The sequence below is a fragment of the Miscanthus floridulus genome, chromosome 3 (genome assembly GCF_019320115.1).
Source record: "Miscanthus floridulus cultivar M001 chromosome 3, ASM1932011v1, whole genome shotgun sequence".
NCBI lineage: Eukaryota > Viridiplantae > Streptophyta > Magnoliopsida > Poales > Poaceae > Miscanthus > Miscanthus floridulus.
In genome coordinates this window covers 35,755,692-35,774,315 of record NC_089582.1, presented here as the reverse complement: position 1 = coordinate 35,774,315, position 18,624 = coordinate 35,755,692, and the positions used below count along the sequence as shown (strand labels likewise).

Below are 18,624 nucleotides of genomic sequence, written 5' to 3'. Positions count from 1 at the left end.
TTCGTATTCGGCCCAGGTCCTGATTCGGCCTAGAAATAGCCCAAAATCGCGTCCCACGCTGATCCCGCCGTCGCCCGCCACCTGTTCGCGAAAACGCCCCAGTGGACGACACGCGCCCTGTGCGTGGCGGCCATGCGCGAGCTGCGCCCCCATCTCGCTGGACGCATGTCTCCGCGCCCTGACCACCTCCAGAGCGGGCGCCCGAGCTTCTCTACTTCCTCCCTCACTTCCTTTACCAGTCCCTCGCCTCGCCCTCGCTCTGAGCCGCGGAAAACGGAGCCGCCATGGACGCCGTCGCGAAGCTCAGGCCACCGCTGCCGTTCCCGCCGCTCCAAGTCACCGCAGCCGCGTGCGCCACCATCTCCGCCTCGCCTCTCCTCCCTCGCGTGCGCTTGTCGCGACTGAATTCCGCCGGAGAGCAGCAGCTGCCGGCGCGGTCACCTTGACGCCGTGACCTCGCGTGGCTGGGCCGCCACGAGCCCTCTCCCGGCCGCCTCCAACCACCAGTGGGTGCGTAAGGGCCCCCTGGTTCTCCCCCGCCCCTCAGCCGCCGACGGCATGGCCTCCTCCGGCCGGAGCAGGGAGACCCCGGCGACCTCCCTGTGCAAAGCTACGTCGAGGACCTTGCGCGACAATTCGACAAAGTGAAGGGGCCTAACTGCATTGTCATTGACTCATGTGAATAGTACCGTAAGGACTGGTTTGTAATTATTTTGTAGGAACTTTGGAAATTCATAGTAAATCGTAGAAAATTCATAAAATAGTAAGTGAGGACTTTTTGGAATCCTTGTGAAATTGTCTATGCAGTGGATCTATAATATGTCAGGTTTTAGTTTAAAGTTTTAGCTGTAAAAATGGATTTGTGCAGTCAGGGTTTGAATGCTAGTCTTACTTGTTTTTTTTATAACTGCAGTTGATGTGCTCAAATAAATGTGAAATTTTTGTGGAGTGCTACTAAGGTGATTGTTGTTGTCTGGTAAACATTTCATGAGTTTAGGATTTATAGTTTAAGAGTTATAAATATAACAAATGCCCTGTTTTGATTTGCTCCTATTCTGAACAGTTCTGCATGTTTGAATTAATTGGCTCAGTTAAGTTATGAATAATGATTTGATGACAATACATGAGTTTTATTACTTTTCTTAAGCTTTCCAAAAAGTTAAAATATCATGATTTTTGGCTAAGTAGATCTTGAGTTATACTTGCTTAAATCTCTGTGGCTGTTTCTGCCCAAACCCAGACAGGGTTTCCTTGTTCTTACTGTGGGGCCTTCTTAGTAGTAGAATTAGCTTTAGGTGTTTACAACAAAGTTGTTTAGAATTTGCTAAGCTTTCTAAAGAGTCTAGAACCACATTTATTGGACATGTATAACTCCATTTATAGCTGTTTAAAGTGGCATGTCAGTTTCTGTCTATGTTTTGGACAGAGATGCAATTATTGGATTAATTGACCCTTCTAACTGTAGAATCATATTAATATGAGAATAAGAAAGTTGTAGGTAACTTCCTAAGCTTTTCAAAAAGTTATGGTTCATGTTTGTTGGAGGTCTAGAACTCCAGTTATGCTTCTCTGAAGATGCTATCAGTTTTCTATACCACTGCTGTTGGGCTGGATTTGCAGTTTTGCTTGTGCAATTATTTTCGTGGTGTAAATGATGTTTACTATGGTTGTAGTGAATACAAAAGTTGTAGCAAATTTCATAATATTGCTTCTGTTCAAATTGTAAGACCATAGGCCTGATAGTTTAGGAGTTACATGACTTTTAAGTCCCCTATCAAGTTTTGATTTTATTCTGAGCAGATCTGAAAGATGCTAGTGTTTGATCTAGTTAGGATTTGAATGAGTTTTTGGTGATAATAACAAAGTTGTATATAATTCATGTATATAGATTTTGTTAAAATTTGGTGGTATTTGGCTGAGTAGTTTGTGAGTTATGCCTGTTTAAAGTTGGGTTACAGAATTGATTACTCTCTGCCTTGTTTAGACCAGTTTCTGTAAATGGGTATATTTGGCTTAGTTAACTTGAGAATCATGCTAAGATGATTAAATATAAATTGTTTAAAATTTCATAAGCTTTCCAGAATGTCATCTTGCAAGTCATTTGGATTTGTGTAACTCTAGTTATAGCTAAATCTTGTAGCTGCTGTTTGCATGTCCAGAAATTGACAGATTCCCATTTTAGTTGTTTGCTTGTATATTGCTAAGTGTGGCTCATACCTTTGATGATGGTTGAGTTAGAGTACCTGAGATATTGGGAAACTTGTGTCATGCTTGGTGTTGACATCTTCTTTGCTATCGTGGCATGATAAATTGTGCGATATTTATAGTAAGCAATGTGAAGTGCTTGTGCATGTTAATGTAACCTTGTGCTTGTCTTACTTACTGCATGCGATGCATTGCCTATAGCACTTCCATGTATTCATACACCTGCATCTTGCATCTCATTTAGGTACGCTAGATAAACCACGTGAAGGATGTGATGTGGAGTCAAACCCGAAGATGGAAGGACTAAGCAAGTGCTAGGGCCGGAGATGTCACCAGGTCGGTGCAAGCTAACTGAACTGACTTGTGTCGGATCCTAGGCAAGCCCCCGAGCATTCTAAGCCTCTCAGTATTTTACAAATGATTACTTAAGTACTTATGATTGATGCATTAGGTTATAAGAGTTGAATGAAACCACTGGATGCATATACATTCCTTGTCCAGATACTACACCTTTAACCGGTATAGGTCCAGGATCAGATATATGCTTAGCCCTGCTTAGACCGGTAGAAGTCAGGTGATGTCCTGTCACCTGCGAGATATAGGGGGATACCGGAGCACGGTTGGCTATATTGCTATCGTGGAACAGAACCATGGGGTAAAAGAAAATCGAGACCGGGCGGGATGTCGATAGTGAAGCAACAAGACGTGGAGGTCTTGGGTGTGGATCTATCCCCGTCCGTGTCGATTAAGGACCGTACCATTGTTGGCGCTTCTGACAAGATTGAACGCATGCCTCTCACTTAGCTGGCCGGATAACTCGTTCCGACCGCGAAGCCGAGTAATTCAACTCAGGCCGGGACCCGTTCTGTTGTGCGCTCCTTCCGGGGGACGATCAGACTGAGCCCAAGGGCAGGCTAGGCCTGAACGTCCTGGCATCTGGTGTCCCAGATTGTGCGGCGCGGTACGGACCCGCGAAATGTGTACCTGAGTTGTACCAAAGGTGACCTAAGGTGACCGTTGATCTGGTCTGCCTGGGTTTGTGTTAGGAATAAATTCCCAGCTGGTTGAAATCGATTCGAATCGCCGTCTCTCCCGGATAGTGAGAAACTTGGCTAGTCCCAACATCGTAGTAATTGGATTATGGAATGTGATGGTTCGGATAAACATGGAATTACTATACTTGCTATGGTTACTATTGTATGCTCTAAAAAGATATACCACATGTTTGGCACAGGATAGTTGCTAATCTAGAGATGGATAGTTCTAATTAACTTGATGACAGAATTATAATTGTATAATTGAGTTAATCGCTTTTTATGCAAAATGTTGTCAAGCTACCTCCACTTATAAAGCCTTGCATACTCCTTGGAGTCAATTTTATTTCTGGTTATGACGGGTAAGTCTAGCTGAGTACATTCGAGTACTCAGGGTTTATCCCACCATGTTGCAGGTGAGGTTTTGGCCTGCTGAAGATGGTGGCTAACCGCCGGTGGGCTCGGTGACTCTATATTTATTCTCATCTATATGCTTTTATCTGAGGATGTCACTTATGCTAGCAACGTATTTGGAACTTATATTAATGTAATCATTTGAAAGTTATGTTGTTTTCACTAATCGATTTTGAAATCCAAACTTGTACTATTATTTATGAACCTATTTGTAATATTATTTCCGCTGCAACTCTGCGTAGGTGATTTGTATTTGCTTAATCACGCGATCTTGGTTGTGATGTTGATTTACCGAGGTCCTGCGTGACACTCGGCGGACTACCGGGTTTATATAAGTGAGAGTATGCGCGTGTCAACGTGTTAAGCGGGGACAGCCGTATTTGATCTTGTATAAATTGGGCGGTTCTATCACAGCTGGTATCAGAGCGAGATTAAGCATAATACTATCATGTACGTCATTTTAAAAACAAAGTTTTGGTTTTAAAAAGCCTATTTTGACTAAAACTTTAGCAATAGGCAAATTTGTCAAAACTTAATTGCAAAACTATGCTAGCGACATCCTCCTTTATGCCCAGTTAAGGACTATTAGGTGGCTATCTAAGTACTAACTTCGGAGGAATGTACTTTATTGCAATTTTTCTTTCGTCGTCCATACGGTGTGCTATTGTATGGATGCCATCCGCTTGGGTGGTAATGTATGGATCAAAATGCCTCTACCCCCAGGTAAGTGTGAGTTGTGAGAGCATGACCGTCCAACTGTCGGTCTAAGGAAGAGTTAGCTGTGGTTACTGGAATATTTACATGTTACACACATGTATATATGAAGGTACTTAATTATGGGTATATCTGCCGGGTAGCTATGGATACCGAAGTATATATATCTGGGGATGTATATATGGGAAGTATCTTAGTTTACTGCTATCATTGTGTGCTTATTTATCTCTTGTGGGGATGGGCTGCAATTACTTTTCCTGCAGGTACGCTAACCATGAATGCGTAGCTTGAATGTAGCTGACGACTAGCTATATGTCGAGAGAGTACGTGTTATGCCCCCGACATAGAACGTGATTGCCGCCTTAGGCTGGCAATTTTGGGAGGACGAATAGGACGAGCATGCATCATGATTGTGCTGGTGCATAAATATGCTTCCCTCACCTTGTTCTAATGCTAAGTAACTTGTGATCAATGTGATGTCACTATTTTCCCCGTGTGAAGCTAGCCAAAATGCCTTGTCCCATGCTGCTTGAATAGTTATGCTTGAAGTTAGTGTGTGATTAGCTTTGCCTCGTATGTTGGCTTCCAAAGGAATAGATGACAAGTTAATAGTTAGCAAAAGGTTCACCCCTTTGAAAACTAAATTGCTAAATGTAAGTAAAACTTGTTTTGTAGAGATATCCACCTAGTCAGTAAAAAGGAAATAAAAGATAACAATACTTTACCACCATGTTTTGCATGATATGTGTAGCGGTGTTGTTGTAGGTGACTACTTGTTAGGTGCGAGCTTTGTGCATAGTAATAGTCGCTTAAGCTAATTAGATTGAGTATTTTGAAATGCTTGCTTAAGACCATGATGTAGGTGCGGATGCTCGTAATCTAGGTAGTGCCGTAGCTGTCACTCCTTTTGTCCTCGGAAAGCATATGAGTGTTGAAGAGCGCTATCCTGGAACAACGTCCAAGTTTTGGTAATCTCATGGTTGTCGTTTTCAATTAAGTTCTCTCTTAGGAGCCTGAGCCTGTACATGTGGTTGCTATCCATTGAACGTTGTGCTACAGAGACCTTTATCCATGTCTTTGCCTGACCTTAGGCCCAAGCTTAGCTCCCTTCTTTGCTTGCATGTGTCGTGGTTGTCCCACTCTTGTGTGGAAGGACCTTGTTCCGAAATCCTTGTCGAACTTCATTGCTCCTTCTCCTACTGATGATCTGGTACAACGCTAATCGCTATCTACCCTGGCTTTGGAACCTTATCCTCGCAGATCCTGTCATTGCTTTATCAACTGAATCCCTAGTCAGTGCAAGGGCTCTGTCCCTTGAATCTCGTTTGTTTTGTCCCCAACTCTTTCAAGTCTCTGAATATTTATCAGTCTTGATCTCATGTTGCTACTCGACAAGACCAAATCTCATGTTAATCTTGACCTGGTAATCACTTGGTGGACACAAGGCGTACATGGAAATTCAGCAAGAGTCTCCTACTTAGTTGCCTTCGGCAATTAGGCTATGCTCTCTCGCGCTATGTTTTAAATCTTTGGATCCCCTGCTTATTGACTCCTAACCTTGTAACTACCTTTGTTTGCTATCCCTCCTTCGCATAGTATTTGCTCCTATGCAACCAAATTTGTGCTACGTGAGAATGCTTGTGGGTTGTATGTTCAGTAATGGTGCCACGATTAGCGATCTACGGTGCCGCGACGAAACCGAGAGCCTCCTGTGGGTGCACACATAAGGCTGTGCTGCTCGGCACGCGCTGGTATTGAGGTTTCTAGTCATGATCCATTGTAGAACTGCACCGATATGTTATTCTCACTTGAGCTCTTCCTTGGTTATCTCTCCTTATCATGTCAAGAGATATATATGTCGAACTAGATGCAATAGGACTTCCTTCTGGAGTAGTCCAATGGTTAACCTTTGAAGAACGGGTCACTAACAGGAACATAAACAGACTGCAAGAGGTGGTAGACAAGCGACTCTACTCGATGTGACTATCCCAGTAATGACGTCGGTCATCTAGTGAGCAACTTATGTCCTTTTCGTTGGATCAGAAAGGTGCACCACACTTAAGGTTGAACAAGTTATTAGTCGGGTGATAAAGGGACCAAGATATTATGTGCTGTAATAGGTCACCTGGTATATATGAGTTCCTGTCCAAGTTCTCAATCTTTAGGTGCATAAGGATCACGTAGACGAACCGACCTTCCTTGGTGTGAACCCTTTCTGCTGACTTCAATGGCGACCATCTGTATGCTTCGACCACAATTTTGTTATCAAGAGTGAAGATTTGGAACCTTTTTAGTGTTGAGAGACAACTGATTAGTTACCAGTAGGAAAGTTAGTCTTCAGTCAGGTAACGACTATTTGGTAACTATGAAGACCAGATCTCACAGAACAATGTTGATAAAGGAAACAACAAACCTGGCCCTGCAATGCAAGTGCTACTTCTTCTCCAAATGTGCTATCAAGTCAATTCCATCTTGGACAATCACGTATATAGTGCAAGATGTTGTATCAGCTAAGTAAAGAACTAGAGAAAGCATATCCCTAGTTTCGATCAGCATCATTGTGCCCCTAGGTACCACAAACGGATTTGTCCCAAGCTCTATTGGACGAAGTACGCAGGACAGTGCTATCTTAGATTTCTTCCAATGTAACCATGCTTTATGGACTCCAACAAAGGAGATTCTTCAGACAACAGCTTACGACGAAGAGCAAGTATCAGAAAGTGTCGTGACCAAATTAGCCTCTCTGATACTCCAAAGTTAAGTAGCCTAATGCTATCACTGATGTTGGAAACTGGTTGACATGTCTCTCTTCCATAAAAGTCTTTCATCCTGAATCTCGGGGCGCGATTCTTTTAAGGGGGGAGGGCTGTAACACCCCAGGTGTTTGCCACCAGTTAAGCAATGGGTTTGAGCTAAAACATGGTATATTAAGTGATGATGAAGATGTCAAGGTCAAACCTATAGAAACGAGCCCCAACCTAAACTTGGATATTGCACCTTTTGCTCGCCTATAGACCCCTTTTCAAGATATATGCTTGGGTGGTGTGATTGGGATATCTTCATGTGTCTCACATCAATACCCATCTATATTGGACACTCGAAAAGTTTCATGAAGTTTGGAATCAAAAAGTCACATGAAATGATAAGTTATATCCTTGTCGGAATGATTTTTACTAAGTGCTTGAATTGCACTATTAAGTGAATGAGAACATGAGATGTCAACCAAACCTTGCAACCTTGCCAAAATGACTCTAGATGAACTCTACAACAAAAGTCATGAAAGGTTCATGTTGGGCAAATGCCAAGAAAATGCTCCAAAGGATCAAAAAGGATAATTTAAGCTTCATCGTGATCCTACTTTGGTCAAAGTAGAACAGTAGGTTCTATACCAGTTTAGAGGTTGGACCTTAAATGAAAGTTGTAGTCCATATCATGTAGAACAAACTTTGTTTTTGGACTAAGACCTAGATCAGCTTGGAAATAAGTCAAACAGAGGTCACAAGATTGAATCTACTGCTGATTTCAGCACTTAGAAATATTCTAAGTCTGAAATTCATCGACAACGGCAAGTCGACAATGTTTGTGAATTTTTATCTTCAAAATTCATATGGTATCTCAATTGGATTCCTTAAGATGAGTTGAAGTACCTTTCATGGTGGAAACAATAAATCAAGTCTCATCAAATTTGGAGTTATTTGGATCTTCAAAAATACTTTCCAAAAACAGCAAAAGTTACGTTGTCACTTATCGGACATTGACACGTCGGCATTCCGCGTTCTCCAAATTTTGTTAAGCAACTTGATTTGGTACAAAAACAAAAGTTGGAGTTTACACCTTGGTGAAGAGCATACAAAAAGTTGGATTCAGTTTGAAGAAGTTTTGACCACCGAAAGCGAGTTTCCGTGACTACCGTCAAGGTGTTGACACTGCTGTTTTGACATACATTTATCTTCTAATATGTTTTGCTAATGGCTGAAACCCCTTAATGAAAAACGTAGAGCTTCGTGCGGGCTTCGATCTTCGTATTCAGCCCAGGTCCTGATTCGGCCTGGAAACAGCCCAAAATCGCGTCCCACGCTGATCCCGCCGTCGCCCGCCACCTGTTCGCGAAAACGCCCCAGTGGACAACACGCGCCCAGTGCGTGGCGGCCATGCGCGAGCTGCGCCCCCATCTCGCTGGACGCATGTCTCCGCGCCCCGACCACCTCCAGAGCGGGCGCCCGAGCTTCTCTGCTTCCTCGCTCACTTCCTTTGCCAGTCCCTCGCCTCGCCCTCGCTCTGAGCCACGGAAAACGGAGCCGCCATGGACGCCGTCGCGAAGCTCAGGCCACCGCTGCCGTTCCCGCCGCTCCAAGTCACCGCAGCCGCGTGCGCCACCATCTCCGCCTCGCCTCTCCTTCTCCCTCGCGTGCGCATGTCACGACTGAATTCCGCCGAAGAGCAGCAGCTGCCGGCGCGGTCACCTTGACGCCGTGACCTCGCGTGGCTGGGCCGCCACGAGCCCTCTCCCGGCCGCCTCCAACCACCAGTGGGTGCGTAAGGGCCCCCTGGTTCTCCCCCGCCCCTCAGCCGCCGACGGCATGGCCTCCTCCGGCCGGAGCAGGGAGACCCCGGCGACCTCCCGGTGCAAAGCTACGTTGAGGACCTTGCGCGACAATTCGACAAAGTGAAGGGGCCTAACTGCATTGTCATCGACTCATGTGAATAGTACCGTAAGGACTGGTTTGTAATTATTTTGCAGGAACTTTGGAAATTCATAGTAAATCGTAGAAAATTCATAAAATAGTAAGTGAGGACTTTTTGGAATCCTTGTGAAATTGTCTATGCAGTAGATCTATAATATGTCAGGTTTTAGTTTAAAGTTTTAGCTGTAAAAATGGATTTGTGCAGTCAGGGTTTGAATGCTAGTCTTACTTGTTTTTTTGTAACTGCAGTTGATGTGCTCAAATAAATGTGAAATTTTTGTGGAGTGCTACTAAGGTGATTGTTGTTGTCTGGTAAAAATTTCATGAGTTTAGGATTTATAGTTTAAGAGTTATAAATATAACAAATGCCCTGTTTTGATTTGCTCCTAGTCTGAACAGTTCTGCATGTTTGAATTAATTGGCTCCGTTAAGTTATGAATCATGATTTGATGACAATACATGAGTTTTAGTACTTTTCTTAACCTTTCCAAAAAGTTAAATATCATGATTTTTGGCTAAGTAGATCTTGAGTTATACTTGCTTAAATCTCTGTGGCTGTTTCTGCCCAAACCCAGACAGGGTTTCCTTGTTCTTACTGTGGGGCCTTCTTAGTAGTAGAATTAGCTTTAGGTGTTTACAACAAAGTTGTTTAGAATTTGCTAAGCTTTCTAAAGAGTCTAGAACCACATTTATTGGACATGTATAACTCCATTTATAGCTGTTTAAAGTGGCATGTCAGTTTCTGTCTATGTTTTGGACAGAGATGCAATTATTGGATTAATTGACCCTTCTAACTGTAGAATCATATTAATATGAGAATAAGAAAGTTGTAGGTAACTTCCTAAGCTTTTCAAAAAGTTATGGTTCATGTTTGTTGGAGGTCTAGAACTCCAGTTATGCTTCTCTGAAGATGCTATCAGTTTTCTATACCACTGCTGTTGGGCTGGATTTGCAGTTTTGCTTGTGCAATTATTTTCGTGGTGTAAATGATGTTTGCTATGGTTGTAGTGAATACAAAAGTTGAAGCAAATTTCATAATATTGCTTGTGTTCAAATTGTAAGACCATAGGCCTGATAGTTTAGGAGTTACATGACTTTTAAGTCCTCTATCAAGTTTTGATTTTATTCTGAGCAGATCTGAAAGATGCTAGTGTTTGATCTAGTTAGGATTTGAATGAGTTTTTGGTGATAATAACAAAGTTGTATATAATTCATGTATATAGATTCTGTTAAAATTTGGTGGTATTTGGCTGAGTAGTTTGTGAGTTATGCCTGTTTAAAGTTGGGTTACAGAATTGATTACTCTCTGCCTTGTTTAGACCAGTTTCTGTAAATGGGTATATTTGGCTTAGTTAACTTGAGAATCATGCTACGATGATTAAATATCAATTGTTGAAAATTTCATAAGCTTTCCAGAATGTCTTCTTGCAAGTCATTTGGATTTGTGTAACTCTAGTTATAGCTAAATCTTGTAGCTGCTGTTTGCATGTCCAGAAATTGACAGATTCCCATTTTAGTTGTTTGCTTGTATATTGCTAAGTGTGGCTCATACCTTTGATGATGGTTGAGTTAGAGTACCTGAGATCTTGGGAAACTTGTGTCATGCTTGGTGTTGACATCTTCTTTGCTATCGTGGCATGATAAATTGTGCGATATTTATAGTAAGCAATGTGAAGTGCTTGTGCATGTTAATGTAACCTTGTGCTTGTCTTACTTACTGCATGCGATGCATTGCCTATTGCACTTCCATGTATTCATACACCTGCATCTTGCATCTCATTTAGGTACGCTAGATAAACCACGTGAAGGATGTGATGTGGAGTCAAACCCGAAGATGGAAGGACTAAGCAAGTGCTAGGGCCGGAGATGTCACCAGGTCGGTGCAAGCTAACTGAACTGACTTGTGTCGGATCCCAGGCAAGCCCCGGAGCATTCTAAGCCTCTCAGTATTTTACAAATGATTACTTAAGTACTTATGATTGATGCATTAGGTTATAAGAGTTGAATGAAACCACTAGATGCATATACATTCCTTGTCCAGATACTACACCTTTAACCGGTATAGGTCCAGGATCGGATATATGCTTAGCCCTACTTAGACCGGTAGAAGTCAGGTGATGTCCTGTCACCTGCGAGATATAGGGGGATACCGGAGCACGGTTGGCTATATTGCTATCGTGGAACAGAACCATGGGGTAAAAGAAAATCGAGACCGGGCGGGATGTCGATAGTGAAGCAACAAGACGTGGAGGTCTTGGGTGTGGATCTATCCCCGTCCGTGTCGATTAAGGACCGTACCGTTGTTGGCGCTTCTGACAAGATTGAACGCATGCCTCTCACTTAGCTGGCCGGATAACTCGTTCCGACCGCGAAGCCGAGTAATTCAACTCAGGCCGGGACCCGTTCTGTTGTGCGCTCCTTCCGGGGGACGATCAGACTGAGCCCAAGGGCAGGCTAGGCCTGAACATCCTGGCATCTGGTGTCCTAGATTGTGCGGCGCGGTATGGACCCGCGAAATGTGTACCTGAGTTGTACCAAAGGTGACCTAAGGTGACCATTGATCTGGTCTGCCTGGGTTTGTGTTAGGAATAAATTCCCAGCTGGTTGAAATCGATTCGAATCGCCGTCTCTCCCGGATAGTGAGAAACTTGGCTAGTCCCAACATCGTAGTAATTGGATTATGGAATGTGATGGTTCGGATAAACATGGAATTACTATACCTGCTATGGTTACTATTGTATGCTCTAACAAGATATACCACATGTTTGGCACAGGATAGTTGCTAATCTAGAGTTGGATAGTTCTAATTAACTTGATGATAGAATTATAATTGCATAATTGAGTTAATCGCTTTTTATGCAAAATGTTGTCAAGCTACCTCCACTTATAAAGCCTTGCATACTCCTTGGAGTCAATTTTATTTTTGGTTATGACGGGTAAGTCTAGCTGAGTACATTCGAGTACTCAGGGTTTATCCCACCATGTTGCAGGTGAGGTTTTGGCCTGCTGAAGATGGTGGCTAACCGCCAGTGGGCTCGGTGACTCTATATTTATTCTCATCTATATGCTTTTATCTGAGGATGTCACTTATGCTAGCAATGTATTTGGAACTTATATTAATGTAATCATTTGAAAGTTATGTTGTTTTCACTAATCGATTTTGAAATCCAAACTTGTACTATTATTTATGAACCTATTTGTAATATTATTTCCGCTGCAACTCTACGTAGGTGATGTGTATTTGCTTAATCATGCGATCTTGGTTGTGATGTTGATTTACCGAGGTCTTGCGTGACACTCGGCGGACTACCGGGTTTATATAAGTGAGAGTATGCGCGTGTCAACGTGTTAAGCGGGGACAGCCGTATTTGATCTTGTATAAATTGGGCGGTTCTGTCACAGGTCGCCATGGCGAAGCGGTTGCCGCCCTGCTCGAGGTAGGTGTATTTTTGGTGGGGTCGCAGTGCCTTCCATTCATTCTTTTGTTTTGTGCTGACCCTGTGATCGTCTTGTCCTTAGCCAGAAGCGGCCTACGGAGGTGCCTACCTTGGCGCCCCTTAAAGCACTCAAGGTTAACCCCGGCTCCACCGCCCACTGGGTGGCGGAGGCGCAAGCCACCTTACAACGTGGCGTGGCGTCAGCGAGGGCCGACCCGAAGGAGCCGGCCACCCAAGGAGGGGCTACCGAGGCGGCCCTGACACAGGAGGGGGAGGGAGCGCCTCCACCCCACGATGGCGAGGCCCGCAGGTCAGATGCGGCCGATGTTGCCTTGGCCGCCGAGTCAACCGGGGTCGAGGTCCTTGGGATTTCACAGGCCAGGACGACAGAGGCTGTGGCGCCCAAGACCATCGAGGCCGCTGCGGCGGGCACCGGAGCCCTTGCGACCACAGAGGCCATGATGGCGGAGGCCAGAGCCCCCGGGACCACCGAGGCCACGACGGTAGAGGCCGGAGCCCCCGGGACCACCGAGGCCACGACGGCAGAGGCCAGAGCCCCCATGACCACCGACGCTGATGTGATAGCGGCGGGGCTGCCGGCCCAAGAAGTGGAGATGAAGGTGTCAGAGGCCTTGGCGGCACCCTTGGTGCAAGGCCTGCCGCCGTTGCGGGAGAGCGCCCGGGAGGTGGAGGTCCTTCCGATCTCCTCCGATGATACTTCCCGGGCGCAGGAGATGGCCGGCGCTGAGGTGGTCAGTGTCGTGGAATAGTCGGCTCCAACCCCGGGCGAGGGAAGCTCGGCCCTTGCACGAGTATGACCCGAGCCTCGCGGGTGGGATCACCCGCGTGTCCTATGGCAGAGCCAGGACGACCCTAGGGCGAAGCCTCTGTTTGCCCTCGAGGATGTGGCCGAGGGCAATCGCTGGGACATGTTCGAGCAGTACCGCCAGGTGGCGGAGCGGTCATTACGGACGGCGCTGTCCATGGTGGCTAACGATCTGCCCGGAGTCGCCTAGGTTTGTGCTTTTCTTTTCTCATGCGGTGGTCTTTTTCGAGTTTTCTTTGTAGGGATTGACCCCTGTTCTGTTTCCCCTAGGAGCTCAAGACCTAATCTCTTGGGAAGTCGGTCTTCCTCTGTCGGGAGAGGGATGTCTGGGACTAGCTTTAGTGGCAGAAGGTCCTTCTTGTAGGCGTCAATGAGCTCCTGTCGGCGCGGAGCACAGAGGTGGAGGACCTCTGCCTTCGTTGTGCCGATGCGAAGGTCGAGGCGGCCACGGCCCAGGAGCAGCTCGCCCCTCTGGTAGCGTGGGTCAAGGAGTTGGAGGAGGAGCTCACCCACATGCCCAGTGATCAGGATGCCTTCAGGTCTCGAGCCGAAGAAGCCACGGCTTTGGCCAAGGCTCTTGCTGGGCAGCTAGGAGCAGAACAGGGTGCGCACCAGCTAACAAAAGGCACTTTGGATGAGGCCCTTGTAGCGGCTGAGGCCTTGCGAACTGAGGCTGTGGTTTGGAGGGGAAAGGCCGAGGGTGAGTCCTAGTCCCCTCGTTTTACTTTCTTTTTCTCAAGTTCGCTCCCTAACTTGCTGGTGTGATGCAGAGCTGGGGAGTGAAGCTTCTAGGGCGTCCGAGGCTTCTCGGGCTGAGGCCCAGCGCTTGAAGGAGAAAGCCAAGGCCTCTCGGGTCAAGGCCTGACGCTGGGTGCTGAAGGCCAAGGGTGAGTTCCATAGGCCTCCGTCCCTATTTAGCTTGTTTTCCTTTGCACTCAACCCCGTTTCATTTTCTGTGGCGCAGAGTCAGAGGCGGAGGCTACCCGGGCATCCGAGGCTTCCGTCGCGGTGCAGGCGGTGCTCGAGACCGAGATCGGGGAGCACGAGGCACTGAAGAGTGCCGCCCGCACCGCCTGCGAGGCCCTGGTGGTCGAGGGGGTTTAGTCAGGCAGCTCCCTTGGGAGCCGTCTGATTGTGCTGAGTGGTCAAGTGTGTGAGCGGCTCCACGGAGCACTGCATACAGGCGTCAAGCGCGCACTGGCCGTCATCGCCTCGCACTACGTTAGTGTTGACCTTCAAGCCATCAGCGATGGCTACGTCTTCCCCGATGATGATGATGAGGCCGACGAGGTGGTGACAAAGCTGTTGGAGGTGGTGGAAGGCCCTGGCATCACGCTAGCAACGTTGTTTCAAGAGGAGGTGGTCCCTCCCCTACCATCTGCCGATGCCGGAGGTGCTGAGCCTTGACCTGGGCCCAAGCGGCCATGTAAATAGAGTAGGAATTAACTATGTATCATAACGTTTGTGGCCGTGGAGGCCTTTCTTTGGAAGTATTCATGTTTCTCTAATCGTTTGTCTTGTATTTCCGAGCCTCTGCCCTCTTGTTGTCTCTGATCTGATTTCTTTGCAAAAAGCCTCTTTGGAGCCTAAGCCATCCCCTAGGCGAAAGGTGGTGAGGGAGCGCCGTAGCCCAGAGGCTTAGGCCATCTCGCGACTCTACCGGCCTTCTGGCCCTGAGATGGGCTTTCGGTCCTTGGGTTTTTTACAACCGATTCGTCAGAGCGTGTTAGAGGGTTCGACGTAGGAATTTTTTCGAAAAACGACTAAAAAATGGTGCGTTTGACTTAGGGGGGAATCCCCCTTCTAGCCCCCGAGGGAGATTCGGTTCTGCGGAGGCAGAGCTAAGCCTCCCTTGCAGTGTCATCATATTGCCGAGACCCACGATAGGCTCGGGGGGGTTTCTCGAAAAATTAGAACTAGAGAACGCCTTTCAATTGTATTCTAAGAAACAATATATACAATGCTTGGAATTTTAAGGGTAAAAGCAACGTAGTTGTTCTATATTCCAAGCGTTGGTGAAGATTTCGCCCTTCTCGTTGGCTAGCTTGTAGGTCCCGGGCTTCAGTACTTGGGCGATGATGTACGGTCCTTCCCATGGCGGGGTCAGCTTGTGGCGACCCTAGTTGCTCTGCGCCAGCCTCAACACCAGGTCGCCTACCTTCAAGTCTTGGCTTCGGATGCGCCAGGCCTGATAGCGCCATAGGGTTTGCTGGTATTTAGCCGAGTGCAGCAGTGCGACGTCTCGGGCTTCCTCCAGTTGGTCGAGGGCGTCCTCTCGGGTGGTGCAGTTGCTCTGTTCATTATAGGCCCATAGCCTTGGGGAGCCATATTCCAAGTCAGTGGGGAGGACGGCCTCGGCCCCATAGACCAGGAAGAAAGGCATGAACCCCATGGCTCGGCTGGGAGTGTTCCTCAGGCTCTAGATGACCGATGGGAGTTCGGCGAGCCATTTCTTGCCAAACTTCTTCAACCGGTTGTAAATTCTTGGCTTGAGGCCTTGTAGGATCATGCCATTGGCACATTCTACTTGGCCATTGGTCCTTGGGTGTCCTATGGCCAACCAGGCCACGCGGATGTGGTGGTCATCGCAGAACGTCAAGAATTTTTTGCCGGTGAACTGTGTCCTGTTGTCGATGATGATGGTGTTAGGGACCCCAAACCTGTGTATAATGTCAGTGAAGAACATCACTGCTTGCTCGTATTTTATCCGATTGATCGGACAAGCCTCGATCCATTTGGAGAACTTATCGATTGCTACCAGCGGATGGGTGTAGCCCCCGGGGGCCTTCTGCAGAGGCCCGACCAAGTCGAGCCCCCACACGGCGAATGGCCACGTAATGGGGATGGTTTAGAGGGCCAGGGCCAGGAGGTGTGTCTGCCGAGCATAGTATTGGCATCCTTCACAGGAGCGTACTAGCTTGGTGGCGTCGGCAATTGCCATCGGCCAGTAGAACCCTTGGCGGAAGGCGTTTCCGACGAGCGTCCGAGGCGCCGCATGGTGCCCGCAGGCCCCTACGTGCAAGTCCTAAAGTAGGGCTTGGCCTGCCTCGGTGGTGATGCATCGTTGGAGGACACCGGAGGGACTTCGCCTGTACAATTCGTCGTTGTAGAGGACATAAGTCTTGGCTCGCCGTGCAAGCCATCGGGCTTCGGTCCTATCGCTAGGAAGCTCTCCCCGAGCGAGCCAATTAAAGAACAGGGTTCGCCAGTCCGTGTCCTGGTCGGTCTAGGGAGGCTCGGCCTTGACTTCCATAACCTTGGGAGCCCCATGGTGGTTTCGGCCGGTGGGCCTTCTTCCATTGCTGAGGCGTAGTCGATGGAAGGCTTGTGGAGGTCCCTGGCAAAGACGTTCGGGGGGACCGGAGCCAGTGCCAAAGCCATCTTTGCCAGTTCATCCGCGGCCTCGTTGTATTTCCACGCGATGTGGTTGAGCTCGAGACCGTCGAACTTGTCTTCCAGGCGGCGTACCAGCTTGCAGTACGCCTCCATTTTGGGGTCGAGGCAGTTTAACTCCTTCATGACTTGATCGACGACGAGCTGCGAGTCGCCCCGGATGTCGAGACGCCGTACTCCAAGTTCGATGGCGATTAGTAGGCCGTTGACAAGGGCCTCATATTCAACTACGTTGTTGGAGGCGGTGAAGTGGAGCCGCACCATGTAGCGCATGTGTACTCCGAGGGGAGAGATGAAGAGCAGGCCCGCGCCTACCCTAGTCTTTGTCAGAGACCCGTCGAAGTACATGGTCCAGCATTCTGTCTGGACTTGAGCAGGTGGCAATTGGGTGTCGGTCCACTCGGCCACAAAATCAACCAAGACCTGAGACTTTATTGCTTTCCGAGGCACAAAGGTCAGGGCTTCCCCCATGAGTTCGATGGCCCACTTGGCTATCCTACCCGAAGCTTCCCGATTATGGATTATCTCTCCTAGGGGGAAAGACGACACCACGGTTACTGGGTGAGACTCAAAGTTGTGACACAGCTTGTGTTGAGCCAAGACTATGGCGTAGACCAGCTTCTAGATGTGGGGGTAGCGTGTTTTGGTCTCGGAGAGCACTTCGCTGATGAGGTAAACAGGTCGTTGGGTGGGTAGAGCATGTCCCTCTTCCTGCCTTTCCACTACTACGGCGGCGCTGACCACTTGGGTCGTTGCGGCGACGTAGAGTAAGAGGGGCTCGTCTCTGGCCGGCGGTACCAGGACGAGAGGATTGGTGAGCAGTGCTTTGAGCTTGGCGAGGGCCTCTTTGGCCTCGGGGGTCCAGGAAAAGCGTTTGGATTTTCTCAAGAGGCAGTACAAAGGCAAGCCTTTCTCGCCGAGGAGCGAGATGAAGCGTCTCAGGGCCGCAAGGCATCCCATGACCCTCTGCACTCCCTTGAGGTCCCTGATTGGTCCCATGCTGGTTATGGCCGAGACCTTCTCTGGGTTGGCTTCGATGCCATGTTCCGAGACTATGAATCCCAAGAGCATGCCTCGAGGGACCTCGAACACACACTTCTTGGGATTGAGCTTGATGCCCTTCTCTCTAAGGCATTTGAAGGCTATCTTCAAGTCGTTGATGAGATCCTCGGCCTTTCTAGACTTGACCACGATGTCGTCCACATAGGCCTCAATGGTTCACCCAATGTGGTTGCCAAAGACCTGGGTCATGCACCGCTGGTATGTGGCCCCTGTGTTTCTGAGGCCAAAAGGCATGGTCACGTAGCAGTACATGCCGAATGGGGTGATGAAAGAAGTCGCAAGCTGGTCAGACTCTTTCATCTTGATTTGATGGTAACTAGAATACGCATCAAGGAAAGACAGGGTCTCGCACCCCGCAGTGGAGTCAACGATCTGATCGATTCGGGGTAATGGGAAGGGGACTTTTGGACAAGCTTTATTCAAACCGGTGTAGTCTACACACATCCTCCATTTCCCATTTTTCTTCCTAACTAACACGGGGTTAGCCAACCACTCTGGGTGGGACACTTCCTTGATGAACCCGGCCACCAAGAGTTTCTGCACCTCCTCGCTGATGGCCCTATGCTTTTCCTCGTTGAATCAGCGCAGGCATTGCTTCACCGGTCTAGAGCCAGCCCAGATGTCCAAGGCGTGCTCGGCGACCTCCCTCGGTATGCCCAGCATGTCCGAGGGACTCCTTGCGAACATGTCGGCATTCGCACAGAGGAAGTCGACGAGCATGGCTTCCTATTTGATGTTGAGGGTGGCACTGATCCTCAGCGCTCGGTCATCGGGGCAGGCGGGGTCGACCGGGATGAGCTTGATGGCCTCCGTGGGCTCGAACGTCCCCGTGCGACGCTTGGAATCAGGTGCCT

At 47.8% G+C, this 18,624-nt stretch overlaps 1 protein-coding gene across 1 annotated transcript; it reads left to right on the top strand.

The window, feature by feature from the left end:
- Positions 1 to 284: 284 nt before the first annotated feature.
- Positions 285 to 13,259, top strand: LOC136543518 (uncharacterized). Its single transcript, XM_066535942.1, has 3 exons — positions 285 to 386; positions 12,455 to 12,489; positions 12,572 to 13,259. The coding sequence occupies exons 1-3, from the start codon at positions 285 to 287 to the stop codon at positions 13,257 to 13,259; spliced, it is 825 nt and encodes a 274-aa protein (XP_066392039.1).
- Positions 13,260 to 18,624: the final 5,365 nt, after the last annotated feature.

What these genes read in the sequence shown, in the direction of transcription:
- LOC136543518 (XM_066535942.1), top strand. Translation starts at nt 285, where the DNA reads ATGGACGCCGTCGCGAAGCTCAGGCCACCGCTGCCGTTCCCGCCGCTC. An exon ending in CCTCGCCTCTCCTCCCTCGC is followed by an intron (nt 387 to 12,454) that starts GTGCGCTTGTCG and finishes GTTCTGTCACAG; the next exon opens with GTCGCCATGGCGAAGCGGTT. An exon ending in CGGTTGCCGCCCTGCTCGAG is followed by an intron (nt 12,490 to 12,571) that starts GTAGGTGTATTT and finishes TCTTGTCCTTAG; the next exon opens with CCAGAAGCGGCCTACGGAGG.